The sequence below is a fragment of the Orcinus orca genome, chromosome 21 (assembly GCF_937001465.1).
Source record: "Orcinus orca chromosome 21, mOrcOrc1.1, whole genome shotgun sequence".
NCBI lineage: Eukaryota > Metazoa > Chordata > Mammalia > Artiodactyla > Delphinidae > Orcinus > Orcinus orca.
In genome coordinates this window covers 14,102,639-14,125,430 of record NC_064579.1, presented here as the reverse complement: position 1 = coordinate 14,125,430, position 22,792 = coordinate 14,102,639, and the positions used below count along the sequence as shown (strand labels likewise).

Genomic DNA, 22,792 nt, shown 5'->3' with positions numbered 1-22,792 from the left:
AAAAAGTATCTGGGGAATTGTAAAGTACTATAAAAGCTCTACATGTTATTATTGAGACTCCATGGTTTTAGATTTGGGTAAGAATACAATGATGTATTGTGTGTGTAACATTGGGTAAGGATTTCCATTATGCAGAATGCTTGTAATTGTAAGACTGATAGTTTAAAAAGAACATTTTCCAGGTACAGAAACTGTGCTGGAGGCAAGGGAACGTTGTAAAGCACCCGGCACTGTCCACACCAGGCCAGGGGTGATGAGAGGTATTTCTGAGCAAGTCCCTTAATTCTGAGTCTTGGCTTCTTCATCTGTGAGGCAAGGGGATTAGACCCAGATGATTTCTGAAGTACCTATACATCTAACAGTACTTCTAGGAACTTCCAAAGTATCATGTTTCAGGAAATAATTATAATGTAAGAAAAATTAGTTTTTCCATATTGTTTGAATATTAAGCCACCTATTTCTTTAGGATTCAGTGGTGGTAATTTAGTGGATTATTTTTGTAAGGCTTTTATAAGCTTGTTAAGAAAACCAATTTTAAAGTGATGATAAAATAAGAATCTGTACAAAAATGAATGAGTAATTATTAATGATATAGTTTACATCATTAATTTTGCACTAAGTCTTTGAAATCTGGTGTGTATTTTAGATGCACTGCACATCTCAGTTTGGACCAGCCCCATTTCAAGGGCGCCATAGCCACATGTGAGTGGCGGTTATGTTAGTACAGCTCCAGGCCCCCAGCGCAGGGTACCTCTGGATGGTGAACTTTTAAACGCTTCAGGAGGATATACTCGTATTTACCACTGCCCCTTCTCTCCCCTCCTGCCCACCAGACCCTCCTTCTTCCTCCTCTACTCTAAAGAGAGATTAGTGTTATGGTTCCATTATTAGTTTGTTCACTTTTTCCAATGGAGTTTATTGTGAAAACTAACATGTATTTTGGTTGATTTCAGGTTGTTTTTTGAGCCAGTAACAACCCCTTGTGGACATTCATTCTGTAAGAATTGTCTTGAGCGTTGTTTAGATCACACACCATACTGTCCCCTTTGTAAGGAAAGCTTAAAAGAGGTAAACATTTTTATGCTTATCTGTTTATTGGTCTTAAGTGTAGCAACATGGTTTGATTTTATTCAGCCATAGCAATGATTAATAGGTTCAGAATAAATTACATTGTATATGCTGAGTGGCCAAAAGGGATTCTGTTTTGTTACCCATATGCTAGTGTTAGAGAAAAGTGAGTTTGGAGAGGGGAGGAGAAAGCAGAGAGGGTCTGAAGGCCAAGACCTCTTACTTAATTTTTTAAACAAAGGAGGTGTGGTCAAGTACCTGGTCAGGAATCTACTGAATTTTAATGATGACAGTATTGGGGAAGCCCAACTGCCCTGCCTCCCACCACCATTTTTAGGCTAGATTTCAGGTCTAATCCAATCCCCTTAACATCTGGAGCAACTGTGTCCAGTAGAACTTTCTGCATTGATGGAAATGCTCTGTATCTGTGCTGTCCAACATGGTAGCTACCAGCCACATGTGTAGAAGGAATTGTATTTAAAATTTTGTTTACCCTTATAATTAATTTACATTTTAGTAGGCACATGTGAGTAGTGGCTACCGCATTGGACAGCACAGCCCTAGAAAGAGGTGGCCTGGCGAGAAGAGAGGGAGGCACAGCTTCCCACGTCCCTCCTTGTCTAGGAAGTGAAAAGCACTGTTCACCTGCATTAGGAAAATAGCTGCATCTCAGGTGGGTATCTTCCGTAACCAGTGGGAGAGCAACACCCTCTCAGTCGTGCTTGAGTGACTTGAAGTCCCCAAAGGTGAGGCCAAAGCCTTCGAATTCTGAGTTCCAGTTGCAGTGGTAGCGTTGATCAGGGAGAGTGATTCTGTCCCTGGATTGTTTGAAGAAAAGAAGTGTCTTCCAAATATGAAGTAAAAAATTGATAAAACCATTTTGCTATTGAAAATACAGTTATTTCCTATACAGAAAACATAGCTCTGTACAGATACATATGGCATGTATGTACTGTTATAGCATAGCAAGCCTATATGTAGTAAAACAGAAAACCACATAAACACTGTTCAAGTCAGGAAACGTAAGATAAAAAAACTTCCTTCTTAAAGAGTTTGTTAGCTATTTCAACTAGTATACTCAATGTTTTCAGCTGAAGTACTCTAAACATGCTGTCTTTCCTGGTTTTCCAGAGTTTTTAGATACACTCATATATTTATTATGCTTTTTTTCAGATTAACATTTAGATACATTGCTTTAAATTTAGAGTTCTCTCAGTTTTAAGGAAAATAAAATAAGGATATTATTTAAAAACATAACATACTGTTTAAAAATAACTTTATCCTTTGTCCTGACCTGAAGACACCCTGTATAATATAATTGGTAAAGTCTAAATATATATATTTACAAGGATAAAATTGACATGCTCTCCAGTTTTCTACTTCTCCTACTTGTCATTTCATTTTGCTCATTTTTTCATCTGAATACATTTTAAAGACATGGTTTTTGTAGCAGTATACTAGTCCAGTGGTGTAACATTTTCCTGTTGTTGGTATGTAAGTTGTTTGGTTTTGTTGTAGCATACTGTGGTTTGTGTCTTTTGACACTGTGGTTTGTGTCTTTGACTCTTTCCTTAGGGTAAATTCTTGGGAGGAGAATTACTGGATCAAAGGCCGTATATTTATAAGACTCTTATTAAAACCAATTGCCAAATTGCCTAGGTCCCGAGTAATGTACAAAAATAGATTCTTACCAGTACTGTAAGAGAGGCTGTATTTCCCAAATTTAATACATGAGTCTTAAATTTTGAAACATCTTAATTTAATAGAAAACGGTAATGAAACTGCTTTTATAGTATCTGTCATTTGATTAATTTTATAATAAACTATCCCCTGGGAACTTGTTAGAAATACAGATTCTCAGACCCTACCCCAGAGCCACTAAATCAGAAACCCTGGGGTGGGGCTCAGCAGTCTGCATTTTAACAAGCCCTGGTTCATGCTAAACCGTAAAAACCACTACTATAACCCATTTCCCCACCATTCATATTTCCTGCTCTGTACTTCATCGGATAATGACAAAACTTTTTGCTGGATCTACAGAGAAAAAGGTGCTGGCTTCTCTTTATCTTGTGATTGTCTCCCAGGAGTTTTTCCTCATTACTTTTATTATAAATTGGTATTGGGCTTTTCTTGTTTTTTTTTTTTTTTTTGGTCCAAAATCCTGCACACACACTGACCTGGTCCCTGGCCCTATGCAGTTCTTAGTTTAGTTAAAGAGATATAATGTATCCCTGTCCATGTAATATAGTGCAGGGTATGGTAACTGCCTTTTATATGGTAAAGGGTTAAGTAACGGACTCTTGGGAGACAAAAAAATAACTAAGGAACACTTTATGCAAAAGGTAGAATTGGAGCCAGACCCTGAAGGATAGTCAGATGGCTTTTGGCAGTTGGAAGAGAGAATAACACAAAAATACATGAGGGTGGTAGTGTTCAGAGTATTAAGGGAGTGGCACAAATGGACCATTTTATACAGAGGGTGGCTCACATAGGAAAAGCAGCCTCTTGATAAGGGGATCATTAGTCATAGTGGGATGACAATGGAAGGAAAATCTGAAAGAAAAATTACCTGGAAGCTCTGCCACTGAAATGGGGGACAAAAAAGGAGTAGTTTTGCTTTTCTTAAATAAGGCAAATAAATGCATCATTTTCTTCATTCCTTATCTTATTTTTGTTTCTCAATTCAAATGGTAGTTTCAGATACTAATGCACTGTGAGATGGAACTTGGCCTTTGGTGTGGGAGATGGCAGGGCAGCGCTGACTGCTGCTAATAAAGATGTATGATCATAGCAAGACAAGGGTCTTATATACAGAACTTGGTTCACGTTGCAAGTATGTGTCTTCAATGCTCTTGAGTTAAGCCTCAGGCAGGTTTACCTGTTTAGCACCATCCATTGTAATGGTCCCCCTCACTAATTAAATTAATTCAGAACTGACTGTATAAATATGTAATAAAGGCTTTACTATATCAAGTTAAACTGTTTTGCCTGTTTTATACTGTAGGAAGAAAAGCACTGGAATGTAAAATAATATTGTTTTTCAGTATCTAGCAGATAGGAGGTACTGTGTCACACAGCTGTTGGAAGATTTAATAGTGAAGTATCTGCCTGATGAACTGTCTGAGAGAAAAAAAATATATGATGAAGAAACTGCTGAACTCTCACAGTAAGTTTCTTCTCAGAAAAATTAACAATCAAATTACGAACTACTACCCTTTGAAATAGTAAGGAGAAGCCTCACAGCAAGCTGGGTTCTGTCTTTAGTTCAACCCAGTGTAGTCAAAGGCATATTTTAAACAAATAGTGGCCAGCTTCCCCTGTCCTCGACAAAAGTTTTTAAAAGTTCATTTGGTAACTTCTAGATGTTCTGTTGGGAGTGACTGACTCAGCTCTCTGCACTGAAGCAGTGTTTTAGGTGGAGGAGGGGTTTCCTCCAGTGACATCAGGCCCTGGAATCAATCGGGAATGGAGAGGGGTGAGGTGGTTGCTGGGAACTGCATCCCTCAGGCGTCAATCATGGTGGTGCAGGGGGAAGGTGGAGGATAGATGGCCTGGATTGGCAGGAGGGTTAGCCAATCAGAGGTTTGAAGGGGGTGGGACCTTGAGGCCTGAGACTGAAATTGGAAGGGGTGACTTAGGGGCTAAATTCTCAGTTAAGGAAGCTATTGACTGTTAGCAGAAATGACTTAGTATCAGCAAGGTGAAAAACCTGGTGGTAACTTTGGGATTCAGTGGTACCACTAGTAAGAGCACATAAAAGCCAATTGGGGCTGGGTAGGTTGGACATGGTTTTGTTGCTCTGTATAGCTTGCTTTCTTCTACATTTCTTTTTCCTTTCTCTTCCCCTCATGTCTTTTCACCAGTCTCTTCTTGAGTGTCCAAGTTTCTTTCATGGGTTTCTAATTTCTTAACTCTCTTTTTTTCCCACTTACTTTTAACTGGACACTAAAGAGCAAAATTGTAATTTTTATATGCTGTTTCTAAAAAATACAGATTAAACATTTTATATTTCTAACTTTCTAAGAAAAAAATAATTGTGCTTGCAGATTTTCTTTTTCAATATCTGTCTACCAGATGTCTTCATTGGGCTAGTGGCCTTCAACAGAAGAAAGGTTTCTAATCTTTTGTTTGTAGAAGTTGATATTGATTTGTCTCCTCATGGAACTGATATTTTATTGTGTGATTTTATGATAGAAAATATTCTGATGTGAGGATTATAAGCCTTTTTGACCAACACTGCAGAAAGCTGGGATATAAGAATGCTTCAGATGTATTTTTGAAATACTAAAACATGGTGAGAGGACCAGACCCCTCACAGAAGAGTGAAATCCATGGATGACAGAAAGAGTAGTGATGTGAGGGAAGCTGAGTGTGATGGATAAGCCTCAGGGAATCTTGCTGTATACTAACAGGGCTATTCTTTTAAGGGGTAGCTCATCCCCTGGTACTTACAAGTTTTGCTAATTAAGAGGTATACTGGCTCCCCCCCCCGCCCCGTTTTTATGTTCATAAGAGTGCTCAATGGTGGTAGAATATACAGTTTTAAAAGTAGAGGAACTAGGACTGGTATGTTAAACGTGTGTATTAAATATTGCCTTTACTTAAGTAATTAGTGGTCTTTTTGAAGAAAGACTAGAAAATATTAGTGGGGGGGGCCATAATCTGTAACCCGAACGTAATCATCATTGGCATTTCGGCATATATCCTTCCCGATCTTAATGTATATAAATACATTTTAAACAAAGATGGGATCATTTTAATCCTATCATTTCTGTAACTTCCTTTTCTTGTTAATCTGAACATTTAAACATAGTATCATTTTATGGTTACGTCATAATTTATTTTACTGGCCTTCTCTTTTTGCTTCTAGGTTTTGGCTACTATACACAGTGCTATGTTGAACATTCTTATAGTACTTGCAGGAAAAAAGTGAGCCTTTTGGTTCAAAGGATACGAATCTTTCTGAAAGCATTTGATGCATATGGCCAGATTCTTCTTCAGCATGGCTGTGCTGTTCACGCTGCCAGTTTTCCCACACCCTTGCCAAAGCTGTGCCCTGCCTTTATCCTTCACATTTCTTGCCAGTCTGGCAATAACAGTGTTGTCGTTTTAATTATCTGGAAGAAATGTTATCTCATTGAATTACCTGGTTTTGTTAGTATGAAAATATTTTAATGCCTAAAAATTTTGAACGATTTGCTTTTTTTGTGGGACCTCATGTTTTCTTATTATCTAAGAGTGAGAGTATACTCTGTCATGTTAGAAATATTTTAAACAGATTTTAATATAAAATAATTATAATCAATTGCTTTGTGATTCATAAAGATACTTAGCTCTGTATGATAACTTCGTATATCAAATTTAAATTTACTTGTAAGAGGATCACCAACATATTTTTAGGATTAATATTGTATCAATATGAGCTTAAATGAAAAGGATGCTGATTCCTTTTCTTACCAAGAATAAAAATCACCTGATTTTAGAGTGAATTTGCCTGTTATTTATTACTGTTGCAGGCTTCACTCATTTTTGTTGTATGTCCTGATATATAATAATGAAACTTTTTTCTTCTTCAGCTTGACCAAGAATGTTCCGATATTTGTTTGCACTATGGCCTACCCCACTGTGCCTTGCCCTCTTCATGTATTTGAGCCAAGATACAGACTAATGATTCGAAGAAGTATACAGACTGGAACTAAACAGTTTGGGATGTGTGTCAGCGATACACAAAATGGGTATGCTTTTTATGTAAATATTTTTATTGATTCTGGAATTTTCTTTGAATATTGCTGAGAACTTGCATGTTTGTTGCTTGACCTTTGATGTTAATTGGAGTTTTCCCTTTAGTTTTGCAGATTATGGTTGTATGTTACAAATCAGAAATGTCCATTTCTTGCCTGATGGGAGGTCTGTGGTTGACACAGTTGGAGGAAAGCGGTTTAGGGTTTTAAAAAGAGGGATGAAAGATGGATACTGCACTGCAGACATTGAATATCTGGAAGATGTGAAGGTATGAAAAACTATTCTTTTTCAGCATGCTCTGGTATACTGTGTCCTAGGCATTGTACATGCGTAAAGGCTGATAGGAACATTAACCAGTTCTTCCTGTCAGAGACCCTCAACAATACTTATACAGATTAGCTCCAAGTTACCTTTTCATCTTGCTCTTAACCATCCTGAGTTCCAAGAGAACTTGGGAGACCAGCACCTAGATATACTGTTCATTTCTACTGGCTTGACAGCCAGCACAGTGCCTAGAATGTATGTATTTGCATGGTAATTGCTTAACAATAGCAGTGGATTCAATTGAACTTCCAATCCATGTAAGTTATGAAACCTGCTAATTCCTACCCTTTTAAACTGAATTTATTAGTAGTCAAAGCTGATGTAATCATCAGTAGATTGAACTTTGACGTAAAGGTAAACACATAAAATCCTTGAAGAATTGTTCTATATTAAGATATGCCTAAAATACCCTAAAACTGAACACAGCACCCAACTGTGTCTAACTTTAGGGCAACACAGATAAAGCACTGTCCGTATAATTGGTGGTGGTATCTTACCTGTGGAGGGTTACTGTGAAAATTTTCTTGGATAGGGTTAATGCTGCCCTTTTGGTATTTCCAGTACCTACTCTACCATCTGCAGTTCGTTTAGGTACCAGAAAAATGATTTGTGGTACTGTAAATATCAAATGAAAGGCAACTTTCTTTGGAAGGGCATTAGAAAAACATAGATCTTACACTGTCACTTGTTCATTGATCTGTTTGAGCCCTTCATCTCAGTCAGCACTTATTCAGTGTTGGCATTAGGCATTTCTACAAACAGTGGCTCATTAAATTTTCAAAACGCTATGAGATAGCTAGCAGATGAAAGAATTCAGGAGTATGAATTTGCCAGAGATCCTATAGGTAGTGTAAAAAAATAATTTAACACCAGCTCTCTGGCTCCAAGTGCTATGTTTTATCATTATATCATATTGCTTCTCTGCTGATAAACTTGATTCATCTGATATTACCTGTCCTATCTTATTATAAAGATGTTATGGGGAAACTCTGCTTTGTGCAGTGAGCCAAGAGTATGAGTTGGAATTTTGAGTTGACTGATAGTCTGTGCCTTAGGAATACTTGGCTAATGGAATCATTTGCTAAAAGGTGATGTTCTTTGTAAAACTAATAACCTTATTTTAGTTTTATGTAAATTTACACCTTCATATATTGGATTTGCTGATAAAATTCCTTGAGTATGTGGCTAAACTTATGACTATATATAAATATATGACAGTAAATTAGCATATTGAGAGTATTATGGATTTGATGTTTAGAAAATTGAATTCTCTATGTCATTGTGGTCTTGTCTAATAATTTTTCTTCATCTATATAATGATTTCTTGTTCATTCTGGAAAAGCTTCTCAAATTTTGTTTTTTATATCAAAGTTGTTTATTCCCTTGGTGTAGTAATTCTAATTTCTGTGACCTCTGATGACATTTTAAATTCTGTTATTGCAATGAAATTCCTTAACTTTAAAAGCTTGCCTTTAAAACTTCTGCCTACTTCTTAGCTCCTTTTTCTAACTCAGACTTTTATTTTTATCATTCCCTGTTTACTAGAGTTCACGGTTTGGTCCCTTGAATTTTGTAAAGGTAGAAAGCAGATACTTTTTTTTGGTAATAGTTCTTAACAAGTCACAAGTTTATTTGCTGGGGGTTTTTGTTTTTGGATCAAATTTTTTTTATTGAAGTATAGTTGATTTACAGTGTTGTTAATTTCTGTTGTACAGCAAAGTGATTCAGTTATACATATGTAGACATTGTTTTTTTAATATTCTTTTCCATTATGGTTTATCATAGGATATTGAGTACAGTTCTCTGTGCTATACAGTAGGGCCTTGTTGTTTATCCATGCTATATATAAAAGCTTACATCTGCTAACCCCAACTTCCCACTCCATCCCTCTCCCAGCCCCTTCCCCCTTGGCAACCCAACCACCAGTCTGTTATGTCTGTGATTGTGTTTCTGTTTTGTAGATAGGTTCATTTGTGTCATGTTTTAGATTCCACATTAGTATGATAATCTCTAGTTGCATCTAAGTTGCGGTTATTTCATTCTTTTTTATGGCAGAGTATTATTCCATTGTGTATATGTACCACATCTTCTTTATCCATATTCCTCTGTCCACGGACATTTGTTTCCATGTCTTGGCTACTGTGAATAGTGTTGCTAAGAACATAGGGGTTGCATGTATCTTTTCAAATTATGGTGTTCTCTGGATATATACCCAGGAGTGGGATTGCTGGATCATATGGTAATTCTATTTTTAGTTTTCTGAGGAACCTCCATACTGTTTTCCATATGGCTGCACCAACTTACACTCCCTCCAGCAGTACTGGAGGGTTCCCTTTCTCCACATCCTGCCCAGCATTTGTTAGTTGTAGACTTTTTAATGGTCTACACGGGCCGTTCTGACCTGTGTGAGGTGGTACCTCATTGTAGTTTTGATTTGCATTTCTCTGATAGTTAGTGATGCTGAGCAACTTTTCACGTGTCTCTTGGCCATCTGTATTTCTTCTTTGGAGAAATGTCTAATTAGGTCTTCTCCCATTTTTCAGTGGGGTTACTTGTTTTCTTGTTGTTGAGTTATATGAGCTGCTTATATATTTTGGAAATTAAGCCTGTGTTGGTCACATTGTTTGCAAATATTTTCTCCCATTCTGTAGGTTGTCTTTTTGTTTTGTTTATGTTGTTTATCGTTTCCTTTGCTGTGCAAAACCTTACAAGTTTAATTAGGTCCCATCTGTTTATTTTTGCTTTTATTTCTATTGCCTTGGTAAGAAAACATTGGTACAACTTGTGTCAGAGAATGTTTTGCCTATGTTCTCTTCTAGGAGTTTTACGGTGTCATGTCTTACGTTTAAGTCTTTAAGCCATTTTGAGTTTATTTCTGTGCATGGTGTGAGGGTGTGTTCTAACTTCACTGATTTACATGCAGCTGTCCAACTTTCCCAACACCCCTTGCTGAAGAGACCGTTTTTTCCCATTGTATGTTCTTGCTTCCTTTATTGAAGATTAATTGACTGTAGGTGTGTGGGTTTATTTCTGGGCTCTACTCTGTTCCAGTGCCAGTACCACACTGTCTTTATATTATCCCACAGCTCTCTTATATTGCTTTCTTTTTTTTTTCATTTGGCTTCCTGTCTGCTTTTCTGATTGGATAATTTCCATTATTCTGTCTTGCAAATCACTTACTCTTTCTTCATTATTCATTCTGCTATTCATTGCCTTTTAGCTCAGCTTTTGTCTCTGCAAATGAGTTTTCTAATTTTTCTTTGTTTCTCTCTTACAGTTTCTAGCTCCTTTTTACAGTAATCTGTCAATAGCCTTTCTTAATTCCTTCCATATTTTCATTACCTCCTTTCTGAACTTGGTGTCTGTTAGAATGAAGAGGTCAACTTCATTGTACTTTCAGGGGAATTGTCTTGGTCTTTTAACTGGGAGTGTGGTTCCTCTGCTTCTTAATTTACTTATATTTCTCTTTGTGAGTTTAGGAGAAACAATTATCTACTGTGGTCTGGGAGGGCTATTTATATGTGGGGTGTCCCTGTGTAGCGTGTGTGGGTTTAATATATTTGGTGCGAGGGTTGTCATATGCCTGTCACCTCTTTCCTCAGTGTGTGCCAGCTGTTATCCCCTTGATAGGGGTTGTGCAGATGCAGTCACTGGTGCCTGGCCCTGGGAGGGGAGGCAGGAGGTGGCTTGCACCCACTCCTGGCGTCTGGGAGGGAGGCAGTGGCAACTTGTGACAGAGTCTCAAGCACATGCGGGCAGTATCCTGCCCTCTGCGAGCGCACACACAGGAAAAAGGCTACAATGGCAGGTCCCACCCCTCCCCTTGAGCACCCCCCAAACAAAGCACCCCCTCTAAGGCAGCCCAGGTTTCCTCCTCATACACTCTCAGTTGCGGTTGCACCAGATTCTAGCTACCACCCCCAGGCTGTTTCCACACAGCCAACCCCAGTCCTCTTGCTGGGTCTGATCTCTGAAGCCCGAGTACCAGCACCCAGCCCCGGCTGACACACATCTCAGGCTGGGGAGCCCACAGTGGCAGCACTGACCATCTGTCCCCTCTCCACTCTGGCTGCCACAAACCAGCTGCTGTGTTCTCCAAGGTTCTGAAGCTCCCTACTGTCTTGGTCAATCTCCCTGCTGGTGAAGGGGCTTCCCAGGGTCTAGGAACCTTTCTTCTTTCCCAGCTCCCTCCCAGGGACACGGGTCCTGTCCTGATTCCTTTCTCATTTTCTTTTTTTTCTGTCTTCTTTTTTTCCTACCTGGTTACATGGTGATTTTCTTGCCCTTTCAGCAGTCTGAGGTCTTCTGCCAGTGTTCAGTAGATATTCTGGGAGAATCATTCCACGTGTACTCATTCCATATGTAGATTTTTGATGTATTTGAGGGAGAAGGTGAGCTTCACATCCTACTACTTCACCATCTTGATCCCAGCCCCACAAGTTTATTTATTGCTCATATCAAGACCAATGTGTGTTAGCAGAGGACTGAATCTTGTATAGCCAGTTCCAAGACCAGAATGCTTGAATCATATGGCTCTTCTACCTTTCTTTTAAAATTTTTCGAGCGGTAAAATATACATGACATAAAATTTACCATTTTAACCATTTTTACATATGCAGTTCAGTGGCATTAAGCACGTTCACATTGTTGTGAACAACTTTGGTTTTCTTTTTCATTTCAAATCCTTCAAAAATAAGAAGTATGTTCTTTTGTCTCTTGTGTGCTATAGTCTTTTTATTTATTTTATTTTTGGCTGCGTTAGGTCTTTGTTGCTGCGCACGGGCTTTGTCTAGTTGCGGCGAGCAGGGGCGTGGTGCACAGGCTTCTCACTGCGGTGGCTCCTCTTGCTGCAGAGCACAGGCACACAGGCTTCATTAGTTGCAGCACGCGGACTCAGTAGTTGTGGTGCACGGGCCTAGTTGCTCTGCAGCATGTGGGATCCTCCCGGAGCAGGGCTCAAACCCATGTCCCCCACACTGGCAGGCAGACTCTCAACCACTGCACCACCGGGGAAGCCTCTGTGCTATATATAAGTCTTACCTTTTATACATCAGGATATTTTCAGAGTCCCATTGTTGTTTTTTATTGAGTCACTCTTGAAGTAGGAAAGGCTGACTCAGGCCTGGTATTTGTTCAGTGCGTTAATGTATGTGAAATATAGTGCTCTCTGGCATGGAGTGAGTGGGATATGAGTGTTAATCAATATGAGATGGATGAGTTAATGTTCCATCTTCCCACCTGTGTTTTATGAGACTACTCTTCTGGATCTTAGGCTGGAAGGCTGATGCATTTAATTTTATATTTGCAGTTTGATGAGCCAGTAGTCCAAAGGGCATACACAGGGGATGGAGGTAGCCACGGCCTTGGGCCTTTACAGCAGCAGCAGTTCATCATTGTATAATGAGCATATAATGTATTGTCTCTCTTTTGAAATTCTGGCTTTATATGCTAAGTTATTTGTTGCAGTTTTTGTTTTGACCCAGTTCCCTGGTTAAAGGTGTAATTATGCTTTCCCTCTGTCCTATTACTGCTTTTGCTGTGGCACCTTAAATCTCCCCCAATCTTCCCTTTCATTGTAGCAACTGTATTCCTGGTTTTTTTGTTCTACTGCTTTCAAAGGCTGTTGATCCATAAAGATGAATTCCCAGTCCCTGTAGACCTTTATCTGAGAACTAACTCTCCATCTTACCCCTCCCAGTTAGGGGCTGTTAGTTGGGTTCTGCAGTGTCGCACTGCTAACTCAGCAAGACTGCTAACTCAGCAAGGCTAGGTCAGCTACGCTGGGAGGTCAAGGCTTGCTGTCTTTCTTAGTCTGGCCCATTGGCACTCTGTGAGGCAGAAAGGCATGGTGTTTACTGCATAAGAATAATACTCTGATCCAGCACTGAAATAGGTATTCCCTATTTTTTTACGGGTTTTTTTTTTCCATTTCTATAGGGATGGATGGGAAGATTAGACACAGACACCTTACTGACTGTTGTATTTCTAGGTTGAGAATGAAGAGGAGATAGAGAACCTCCGACAGCTTCACGATTTGGTCTACTCCCAAGCCTGCAGCTGGTTTCAGAATTTAAGAGACAGATTTCGAAGCCAAATTCTTCAGCACTTTGGATCAATGCCCGGGAGGGAGGAAAACCTCCAGGTATGATGGCTTTGATATTGTTTCCAAAAGTCTCACTTTTTGTGTAAACCCAAGTTGGTAGATTTTTTTGGGTTATAAATTTATTTATTTATTTATTTTTGGCTGAGTTGGGTCTCTGTTGCTGCAGGCGGGCTTCCTCTAGTTGCCGGGAGCAGGGGCTACTCTTGGTTGCGGCGCACGGGCTTCTCATGTTGCGGAGCACGGGCTCTAGGCGTGCAGGCTTCAGTAGTTGTGGTCGCAGGCTCAGTAGTTGTGGTGCACGGGCTTAGTTGCTCTGCAGCCTGTGGGATCTTCCCGGACCAGGGCTTGAACCTGTGTCCCCTGCCATTGGCAGGCAGATTCTTAACCACTGCACCACCAGGGAAGTCCCGAAATTGGTAGATTTTTTAAGTTTCTTCATCTTTAGTTTTGCACATCTCCTTTGTCCTGTCTTTAGATTCGTGACCATATTCTCTAGCACCGGGGTATCCACTGCATCTTATATAGGGAGAGGATGGAAACAGTGTCAGCTGAGATGCATATAGGAGCAAGTGCAGGAGGAGAAAGCCCCCAGCTGAGGATTTTCCAGAAGGAGGGATAAGGAATTAAAAATGGGACATGGGAGATAGGATCAAGATGGCAGAGGAGTAGGACGTGGAGCTCACCTTCTCCCACAAATACATCACAGTTACATCTACATGTGGAACGATTATCACAGAACATCTATTGGATGCTGGCAGAAGACCTCAGACTTCCAAAAGGGCAAGAAAATCTACACATAACTGGGTAGGACAAAAGAAAAAAAGAGAAAGGAATTGGGATGGGACCTGCACCCCTGGGAGGGAACTTTGAAAGAGGAAAGGTTTCCGGACACTGGGAAGTCCCCTCACTGGTGGGGAGATCAGCTGGGACAGAGGGAGAGCTTCAGAGACACAGAGAAGAGCACAACAACCAGTTTGCAGAGGGCAAAGCAGAGAGAGACCTGCACAAATGGTCGGTGCCCCCAAGCACTCACCAACCTGAGACACTTGTCCGCTGGGGCAGGAGGGCGCGAGGCTCAGGCTTCAGAGGTCAGACGCTGGGGAGAGGGCTGTGGTTGGCTGTGTGGAGACAGCCTGAGGGGGCTAGGGTGTAGGGCCCCACGACCGAGGGAATACGGGAAGAAACCTGGGACTGCCAGAGAGGCAAGGTGCCATTGTTCGGGGTGTGCAAGGAGAGGGTCAGGACTGCCGTAGGAGCTTCCGTCTCTGAGCACGCACTCTCAGGCAACAGGGCACTGCCTGCCTGAGCTCCAGGGGCGGGTGCAAGCTACAGCTGCCATCTCGGACTCCAGAGGCAGGTGCAGACCACTGCTGCTGCTGAGGGTCCCACAGCCACGTGCCAACTGCTGCCCCCTCCTCCCTGGCAGCGTACATAAGCCACACACCCCGATCCAGGGGACAACGGCCAGCACACGCCGAGGAAAGGGGCAACAGGCATCCAAAGCAAGAACAGCCCTCACGCCAAAAAACTGTTAAACCCACTCAAGCTACGTAGGGACGCTCCCGCATGTAACAGCCCACCAAGACCACAGTACGTAAGTGCTTCTCCTAAACTGACGCAAGCTACGTAGGGACGCTCCCGCGTGTAACAGCCCGCCAAGACCACAGTACGTAATTGCTTCTCCTAAACTGAAAGAGTAACAGATACAAGTAAAGTGAAGACACAGTTAAAAGACCAAGAGAATTCCCCTGAAGGAACAGACCTCTTCAGTCTAATAATAGATACCGAGTTCAAAAAGGGAGGTAATGAAAATACTGAAGGAATTAAGAAAGGCTATCAACAGAAATGCAGATGACTGTTAGAAGAAACTAGAAGGAAGAGCCAAGAAAAATTATAAAATTCATTTGCAGAGATGAAAGCTGAGCTAAAGGCAATGATAGCAGAATGAATAATGAGGAAAGAATAAGTGATCTGCAATACAGAATAATGGAAATTACCCAATCAAAACAGCAGACAGGAAGCCAAATGAAAAAAACAAAAAAGAAAGCAATGTAAGAGACCTGTGGGATAATATAAAGCTGGCCAATCTATGCATAGTAGGGATTCCAGAGGGGGAAGAAAGAGAAAAAGGGATGGAAAATGTATTTGAAGAAATTATGTCTGAAAACTTCCCAAACCTAAAGAAGGAAACATATCTAGCTACAGGAAGCACAGAGGGGGTCCCAAACAATAGGAACCCAAACAGACCCACACCAAGACATATTATAATTAAAATGGCATAAGTTAGAGGCTTCTAAAGGCAGCAAGAGAAAAACAGGGTTAATTACAAGGCAGCTCCCATAATGCTATCAGCTGATTGCTCTACAGAAACACTGCAGGCCAGAAGTGAGCGGCAGGATATATTCAGAGTCCTGAAAGGGGAAAACCTGCAACCTAGGGTACTCTACCCAGCAAGGTTATCAGTTAGGATAGAAGGAGAGAGAAAGAATTTCTCAGACAAGCAAAAACTAAAAGAATACAGCAATACTAAACTTATCTTAAAAAAATATTGAAAGGTCTTCTCTAAATAAAAAAGCAGCAAGAAGATATAGGAAGGAGGAAATCACAATTGGAAAGTAAATAAACTAGCCAGTATACACATCAAAAAGAAAAAGAAAATTAAAAAACCCTATCAGTGAAAGCAACAATAGACACAAGGAATAGCAAAAGGATAAACATTAAGATGTAAAAAAAGGACATCAAAACCATAAAATGGGGCTTCCCTGGTGGCGCAGTGGTGGAGAGTCCACCTGCCGATGCAGGGGACACGGGTTCGTGCCCCTGTCCGAGAAGATCCCACATGCCGCGGAGCAGCTGGGCCCATGAGCCATGGCTGCTGAGCCTGTGCGTCTGGAGCCTGTGCTCCACAACGGGAGAGGCCACAACACTGAGAGGCCCGCGTACCGCGGGAAAAAAAAAACCCATAAAACGTAGAGAAGGAAAGTAAGAAAATGTAGATTCTTTAAGAATGTGTTTGAGCCTACATGACTATCAGTCTAAAGCAAGCACATATTATAGGAAGGGGTTAACATACTTGAAAAACAGGGCAACCACAAATCAAAAGCATACAATAGATTCACAAAACCCAGAAAGAGAACACAAGCATAATATGAAATCATCAAACCACAAAAAGAAAAAAAAAAGGATCAAAGAATCAACTGGAAAGCAAGGTTTAAAATGGCAATAAATACACATGTATCAATAATTACCTTAAATGTCAATAGACTGAATGTTCCGATCAAAAGACAAGAGTTTCAGATTAGATTAAAAAACAAGAGTCTATAATACGCTGCCTACAAGAGAGCCACCTTAGGGCAAAGGACACACATAGACAAAGTGAGGGGATGGAAAAAAAGGTATTTCATACAAATGGAAATGACAAGAAAGCAGCAGTTGCAATACTCGTATCAGACAGACTTTGAAACGAAGGCCATAAAAAAAGGCAAAGAAGGACACTATATAATGATAAAAGGATCAATATAAGAAAAGGATTATGCGCTCGTCAGCATATGTGCACCTAAATACATAAAGCAAATACTAACAGATAAAGGGAGAAATTGATAGGAATACAATAGTAGTAGGAGACTTTTAACACCCCACTCACAATAAATGGACACATCTTCTAGACAGAAAATCAATAAGGCACAGAGATCCTAAATGATACAACAGTGAGACTTAACTGATATTTTCAGGACGTTATATCCAAAAAAACCCAGAATACACATTCTTTTCAAGTGCACATACTAGAGCACAAAACTAACCTCAAAAAATTTAAGAGTATAGAAATTATTTCAAGCATTTTCTCTGACCACAACAGCATGAAACTAGAAATCAACCACAGGAAAAGAAATGAGAAACAATTACATGGAGACTACTAAACAACATGCTACTAAAAAAACCAATGGGTCAACAAGGAAATCAAAAATTAAATGAAAAAATACCTTGAGACAATGAAAACACAGCCATACAAAATCTATGGGATGCAGCAAAAGCAGTTCTTAGAACAAAGTTCACAGCAATACAGGCCTTCCTCAAAAAACAAGAAAAATCTCAAATAAACAACCTATCACCTAAAAGAATTAGAAGAACAAAACCTAAAGCCAGCAGAAGGAAGGAAATAATAAAGATCAGGGAGGAAATAAAATAGAGGTTAAAAAATATAGAAAAAAAATAAAACCAATAGCTGGTTCTTTGAAAGGATAAACAAGATTTTCAAACCTCTGGCCAGGCTCACCAAGAAAAGAGAACCCAAATAAGATAAGAAATGAAAAAGAAATCTCAACCAATATGCCAACAACTTTGACAAATTTGACAACCTAGATGAAATGGACAAGTTTCTACATACAACCCACCAAAACTGAATCAAGAAGGAATAGATAATTTGAACAGACTGATCACCAGAAGTGAAATAGAATCTGTAATTTAAAAAAACCAAACAAACAAAAAAAGAAACTCCCTACAAAGAAAAGTCCAGGGCCAGATGGCTTCACAGGTGAATTCTACCAAACATCCAAAGAAGAACTTACACCAATTCTCAAACTCTTCCAAAGACTGAGGAGAGGGGGAATACTCCCAAGGACATTCTGTGAAGCCACTGTCACCCTGATACCAAACCAGATAAAGACACCACCAAAAAAAAAAAAAAAAAATTACAGGCCTATACCTTTGATGAATATAGATGCAAAAATTCTCAACAAAATATTAGCAAACTGGGCTTCCCTGGTGGCACAGTGGTTGAGAGTCTGCCTGCCGATGCAGGGGACACGGGTTCGTTCCCCGGTCTGGGAAGATCCCACATGCCGCGGAGCGGCTGGGCCCGTGAGCCACGGCCGCTGAGCCTGCGTGTCCAGAGCCTGTGCTCCGCAACGGGAGAGGCCACAACAGTGAGAGGCCCGCATACTGCAAAAAAAAAAAAAAAAAAAAAAAATTAGCAAACTGAATCCAGCAACACATAAAAAAGATCATACACCACAACCAAGGGGGGAGTCATCCCAAGTTCACAAGGATGTTTCAACATATGCAAATCAATGTGATACACCACATCAAGAAAAGACAAAAACCACATGATCATCTCAATAGATGCAGAAAAGCATTTGACAATATTCACCATCCATTCATGATAAAAACTCTTACCAAAGTGGGTATAGAGGGAACATATCTCCATATAATAAAAGCTATTTATGACAAACCCACAGCCAGTATAATACTAAATGGTGAAAAGCTGAAAGCCTTCCTGCTAAAATCTGGAACAAGACAAGGATGCCTGCTCTCACCTCTTCTATTCAACATAGTATTGGAAGTCCTAGCCACAGCAATCAGACAAGAAATAAAAGGTATCCAAATTGGAAAGGAAGAGGTAAAATAGTCACTCTATGCAGATGACATGATACTATATATAAAAAACCCTAAAGACTCCACACAAAAGTTACTAGATCAAATAAATGAATTCAGCAAAGTAGCAGGATACACGATTAACATGCAGAACTCGGTTACATTTCTTTACACTAACAATGAAATATCAGAAAGGGAATGTAAAAATCAATAGCTTTTAAAATTGCACCAAAAAATAAAGGACTAAAGAGAATTCAAAGAAATGGAAAGATATCCCATACTCTTGGATTGGAAGGATTAAAATTGTTAAAATGGCAATATTACCTAAAGCAATCTACAGATTTAATGTGATCCCTATCAAATCACCCATGAAATTTTTCACAGAACTAGAATAATCCAAAACTTTATATAGAACCATAAAAGACTCAGAATTGCCAGAGCAATCCTGAGGAAAAAAAACAAAGCAGGAGGCATAACTCTCCCAGACTTTAGACAATACTACAAAGCTACAGTCATCAAAACAGTGTGGTATTGGTACAGAAACAGACATACAGATCAATGGAACAGAATAAAGAAATAAACCCATACACCTACAGTCAATTCATCTTCAATAAAGGAGGCAAGAATATAAAATGGGAAAGAGATAGTCTCTTCAGCAAGGGGTGCTGGGAAAGTTGTACAGCTGTGTGTAAATCAGTGAAGTTAGAACACACCCTCACAGTGTGCACAAAAATAAACTGAAAATGGCTTAAAGACTTAAGACAACACCATAAAACTCCTAAAAGAGCATAGGCAAAACATTCCCTAACACAATTTGTACCAGTGTTTTCTTAGGTCAGCCTCCCAAGGCAATAGAAACAAAAGCAAAAATAAACAGGACCTAATCAAACTTACAAGCTTTTGCACAGCAAAGGAAACCATAAACAAAACGAAAAGACAAACTACAGAATTAGAGAAAATATTTGCAAATGATGTGACTGACACAGGCTAACTTCCAAAATATGTAAGCAGCTCATACAACTCAATAACAAAAAAACAAACAACCCAATCAAAAAATGGGCAGAAGACCTAAATAAACATTTCTCCAAAGAAGAAATACAGATGACTAATAGGCACATGAAAAGATGTTCAACATAGCTAACAGAAAAATGCAAATCAAAACTACAACGGGGTACTACCTCACACAGGTCAGAATGGCCACTATTATAAAGGCCACAGGGCTCTGCTCTGCCAGTGGTTAAGAATCTGCTTTCCAATGCAGGGGACACACAGGTTCGATCCCTTGTAAGGGAACTAAAATCCCACATGCCACGGGGCAACTAAGCCCATGTGCTCTAGAGCCCACGCCCCACAACTAGAGAGCCTGTGTGCTGCAACTGCTGAGCCCGTGCACCACAAGTCCTGAACCCGCACGCCATAACTAGAGAGAAGCCCACGCACCACAATGAAAGATCCCACATGCCGCAGTGAAGGTCCCACATGCCGCAACTAAGACCCCATGCAGCCAAATAAATAATGTGTTTTTTTTTTTAAAAAAAAAAGGGGGAGGGAGATGCAAGAGGGAAGAGATATGGGAACATATGTATATGTATAACTGATTCACTTTGTTATAAAGCAGAAACTAACACACCATTGTAAAGCAATTGTACCCCAATAAAGATGTTAAAAAATAAATAAAAATAAAAGCCCCCAGATAACAAATGCTAGAGAGGGTGTGGAGAAAAGGGAACTCTCCTACACTGAAGGTGGGAATGTAAGTTGGTGTGGCCACTATGGAAAACAGTATGGAGGTTCCTCAAAAAGCTAAAAGTAGAGTTGCCATATGATCCAGCAATCCCACTCCTGGGCACATATCCAGACAAAACTATAATTCAAAAAGATACATGCACCCCTGTGTTCATAGCAGCACTATTCACAATAGCACACGTCACAAGACATGGAAACAACCTAAATGTCCATTGATAGAAGAATGGATAAAAAAGGTGTGTACATATATATATACAATGAAATACTACTCAGCCAGGACAAAATAATGCTATTTGCAGCAACATGAATGCAACTAGAGATTATCATACTAAATGAAGTAAATCAGAAAGAGAAAGATAAATACTGTATGATATCACTTATATGTGGAATCTAAAATATGGCACAAATGAACCTATCATGAACCTGAACCTATCTACAAAACAGAAATGGACTAGCAGAGAACAGACTCATTGTTGCCAAGGAGGAGGTGGGGAGGGAGAGGGATGGACTGGGAGTTTGGGGTTGGTAGATGCAAACTATTACATTTAGAATTGATAAACAACAAGGTCCTACTGTATAGCACAGGGAACTATATCCAATCTCTTGGGATAAACCATAATGGAGAAGAATATAAAAAAAGAATGTATATATGTGTATAATTGAGTCACTTTGCTTTACAGCAGAAATTAACACAACATTGTAAATCAACTATACTTCAATTAAAAAAAGGGGACATGGTACCATCTAGTAAATTGTGCCTATAAGACAGCTACGTCTTCGAGCCTCTTTGGCTTTGCTGTTATTCTTTGAGAGTTGAGAGATGTATCATTTTCTATACTTTTAAAAAATCTTGTCACCTTTTCTGTTATCCCCAGCTTTTTACCCTGCCACTTTAATTCATTTTTATCTCTTCATGTTTTATATTTCACTCCTCATGAAACTATCGTTCTTATGGTCTTGATCTGGAATTTAGGGTTTACATTTAAGTTTAATCTAATTAGCATACAGCAGGTGCTTTCTGGTCAAGCAGAGCACTGCAAGAGGCATAAAGAAGAGTTCCTATCCTGGAAAATCTGGAAAAAGACCCACCAAAGCATTAGGCATAAGCATTGTTGAATTGAGTTGGATACAATGTTTGTGGTTAGATGGGAATAGATTACATAAAGGAATGGCTGTAAATGAATATCAGATGGACAGAGGGCCCCTGTGATGGACACTGTCTCTCATTCCAGTTTTCAAAGGTCGGCCTACATCTGTCTGAATCTCAATTGAATCCTTCAGCTGAACTTGAAATTTCAACATCACATCATCTCCAAACTGAGTTCTCATTCTGTGTCCAGCATATATCAGTTGCCACGTGTTTGTTTGATCCTGGCTACCTGAATCTGATTGAACTTGATAGAAACAGCTTTTGATGAGCACAGAATTGAATAAGTACATTTTAAATGTTAACAAACCAACTTGTAGAAAATTTCAACATTACTTTCCAATCACCTCCACCACCCTCACTTTTATTATGCAGTCCTCTTCCACTGCTTTCAGCTAGTCATACTGTATGAGTCAGGATTCAGTCAGGAAAACAAAAGCAGCCACTCTATATATCCCAGGAGTGAAGGGTTTATTGTCGGAATTAAAGTTGACGCCCCCATTGGGAGAGCTGGAGGAGGGAGGATCAGATCAGGCCATCGTCAGCGGAGCTCAGGGACTCTCTTCCTGACACAGTGGAGCACGGGCTCAGGACTTGAGGGGAAGCTGCTGTCATCCTTAGGAATCCCAGGGCAGTCCCCACCAGTATCTCAGTTTGCAGTAGTGGAGCAGGTGGTTTTCACGAATGCTCTGGAAAGCTTCTGCAAATCTCACATCTGCCCACACTTGGCAACAGCCTCCAGAGAACAATGGCTTCCTCTCCCAACTTCCAAATCTTGAAAGAGTGCCTCTCATTGGTCATGTTTAACCTGGAACCACCCCCTCACATGGGGGGAGGGGATCCTGGGAAATGTAGTTTCTGATGTCTCTACGGAAGGTGGCTGTGATGCTGAGTTGACAACAGGCAGGACACAGATAAGTCCAGTTTGATTCTAGGAGGAGCTTATTGATATCAACTCATGTCACAGCTCCTTTTGTCATTCTGAAACTTCATGTTTTAGGTTCAGTAAAAAGCAATTCAGTGTGTAGTAAAAGTGGCTTAAACATTCTTGTATATAAATTCCTAATTCATTCCATAGCCAGTAGTCAGCCCTTGCAACATCAGATGAAGTTCTTTGCTGGAGATATGTTTATTTCTCAAATGAAACTGGAAGCTGAGACTTTTCTTATATCCTTCCTAGAATTCCACAATTCTTTGAAGACATTTAAAAATATCACTTAACTTGTTTTAATATTTTATTTATTTATTTTTTTTGGCCATGCCGTGTGGCATGCGGGATCTTAGTTACCCGA

At 39.9% G+C, this 22,792-nt stretch overlaps 1 protein-coding gene across 2 annotated transcripts in view; it reads left to right on the top strand.

Annotated features, from left to right (window-relative positions):
* Nucleotides 1-22,792, top strand: part of LONRF1 (LON peptidase N-terminal domain and ring finger 1) — a 45,791-nt gene that overhangs the window by 20,114 nt on the left and 2,885 nt on the right. The window contains exons 7-11 of one of the 2 annotated variants that reach the window (XM_004277158.3): nucleotides 954-1,068; nucleotides 4,113-4,234; nucleotides 6,645-6,803; nucleotides 6,916-7,078; nucleotides 13,124-13,276. In XM_004277158.3, the coding sequence (XP_004277206.1) occupies nucleotides 954-1,068; nucleotides 4,113-4,234; nucleotides 6,645-6,803; nucleotides 6,916-7,078; nucleotides 13,124-13,276 (712 nt within the window). Of the gene's footprint in view, nucleotides 1-953; nucleotides 1,069-4,112; nucleotides 4,235-6,644; nucleotides 6,804-6,915; nucleotides 7,079-13,071; nucleotides 13,277-22,792 lie in introns of those variants that run through there. The other variant, XM_033400617.2, reaches the window with a different exon arrangement.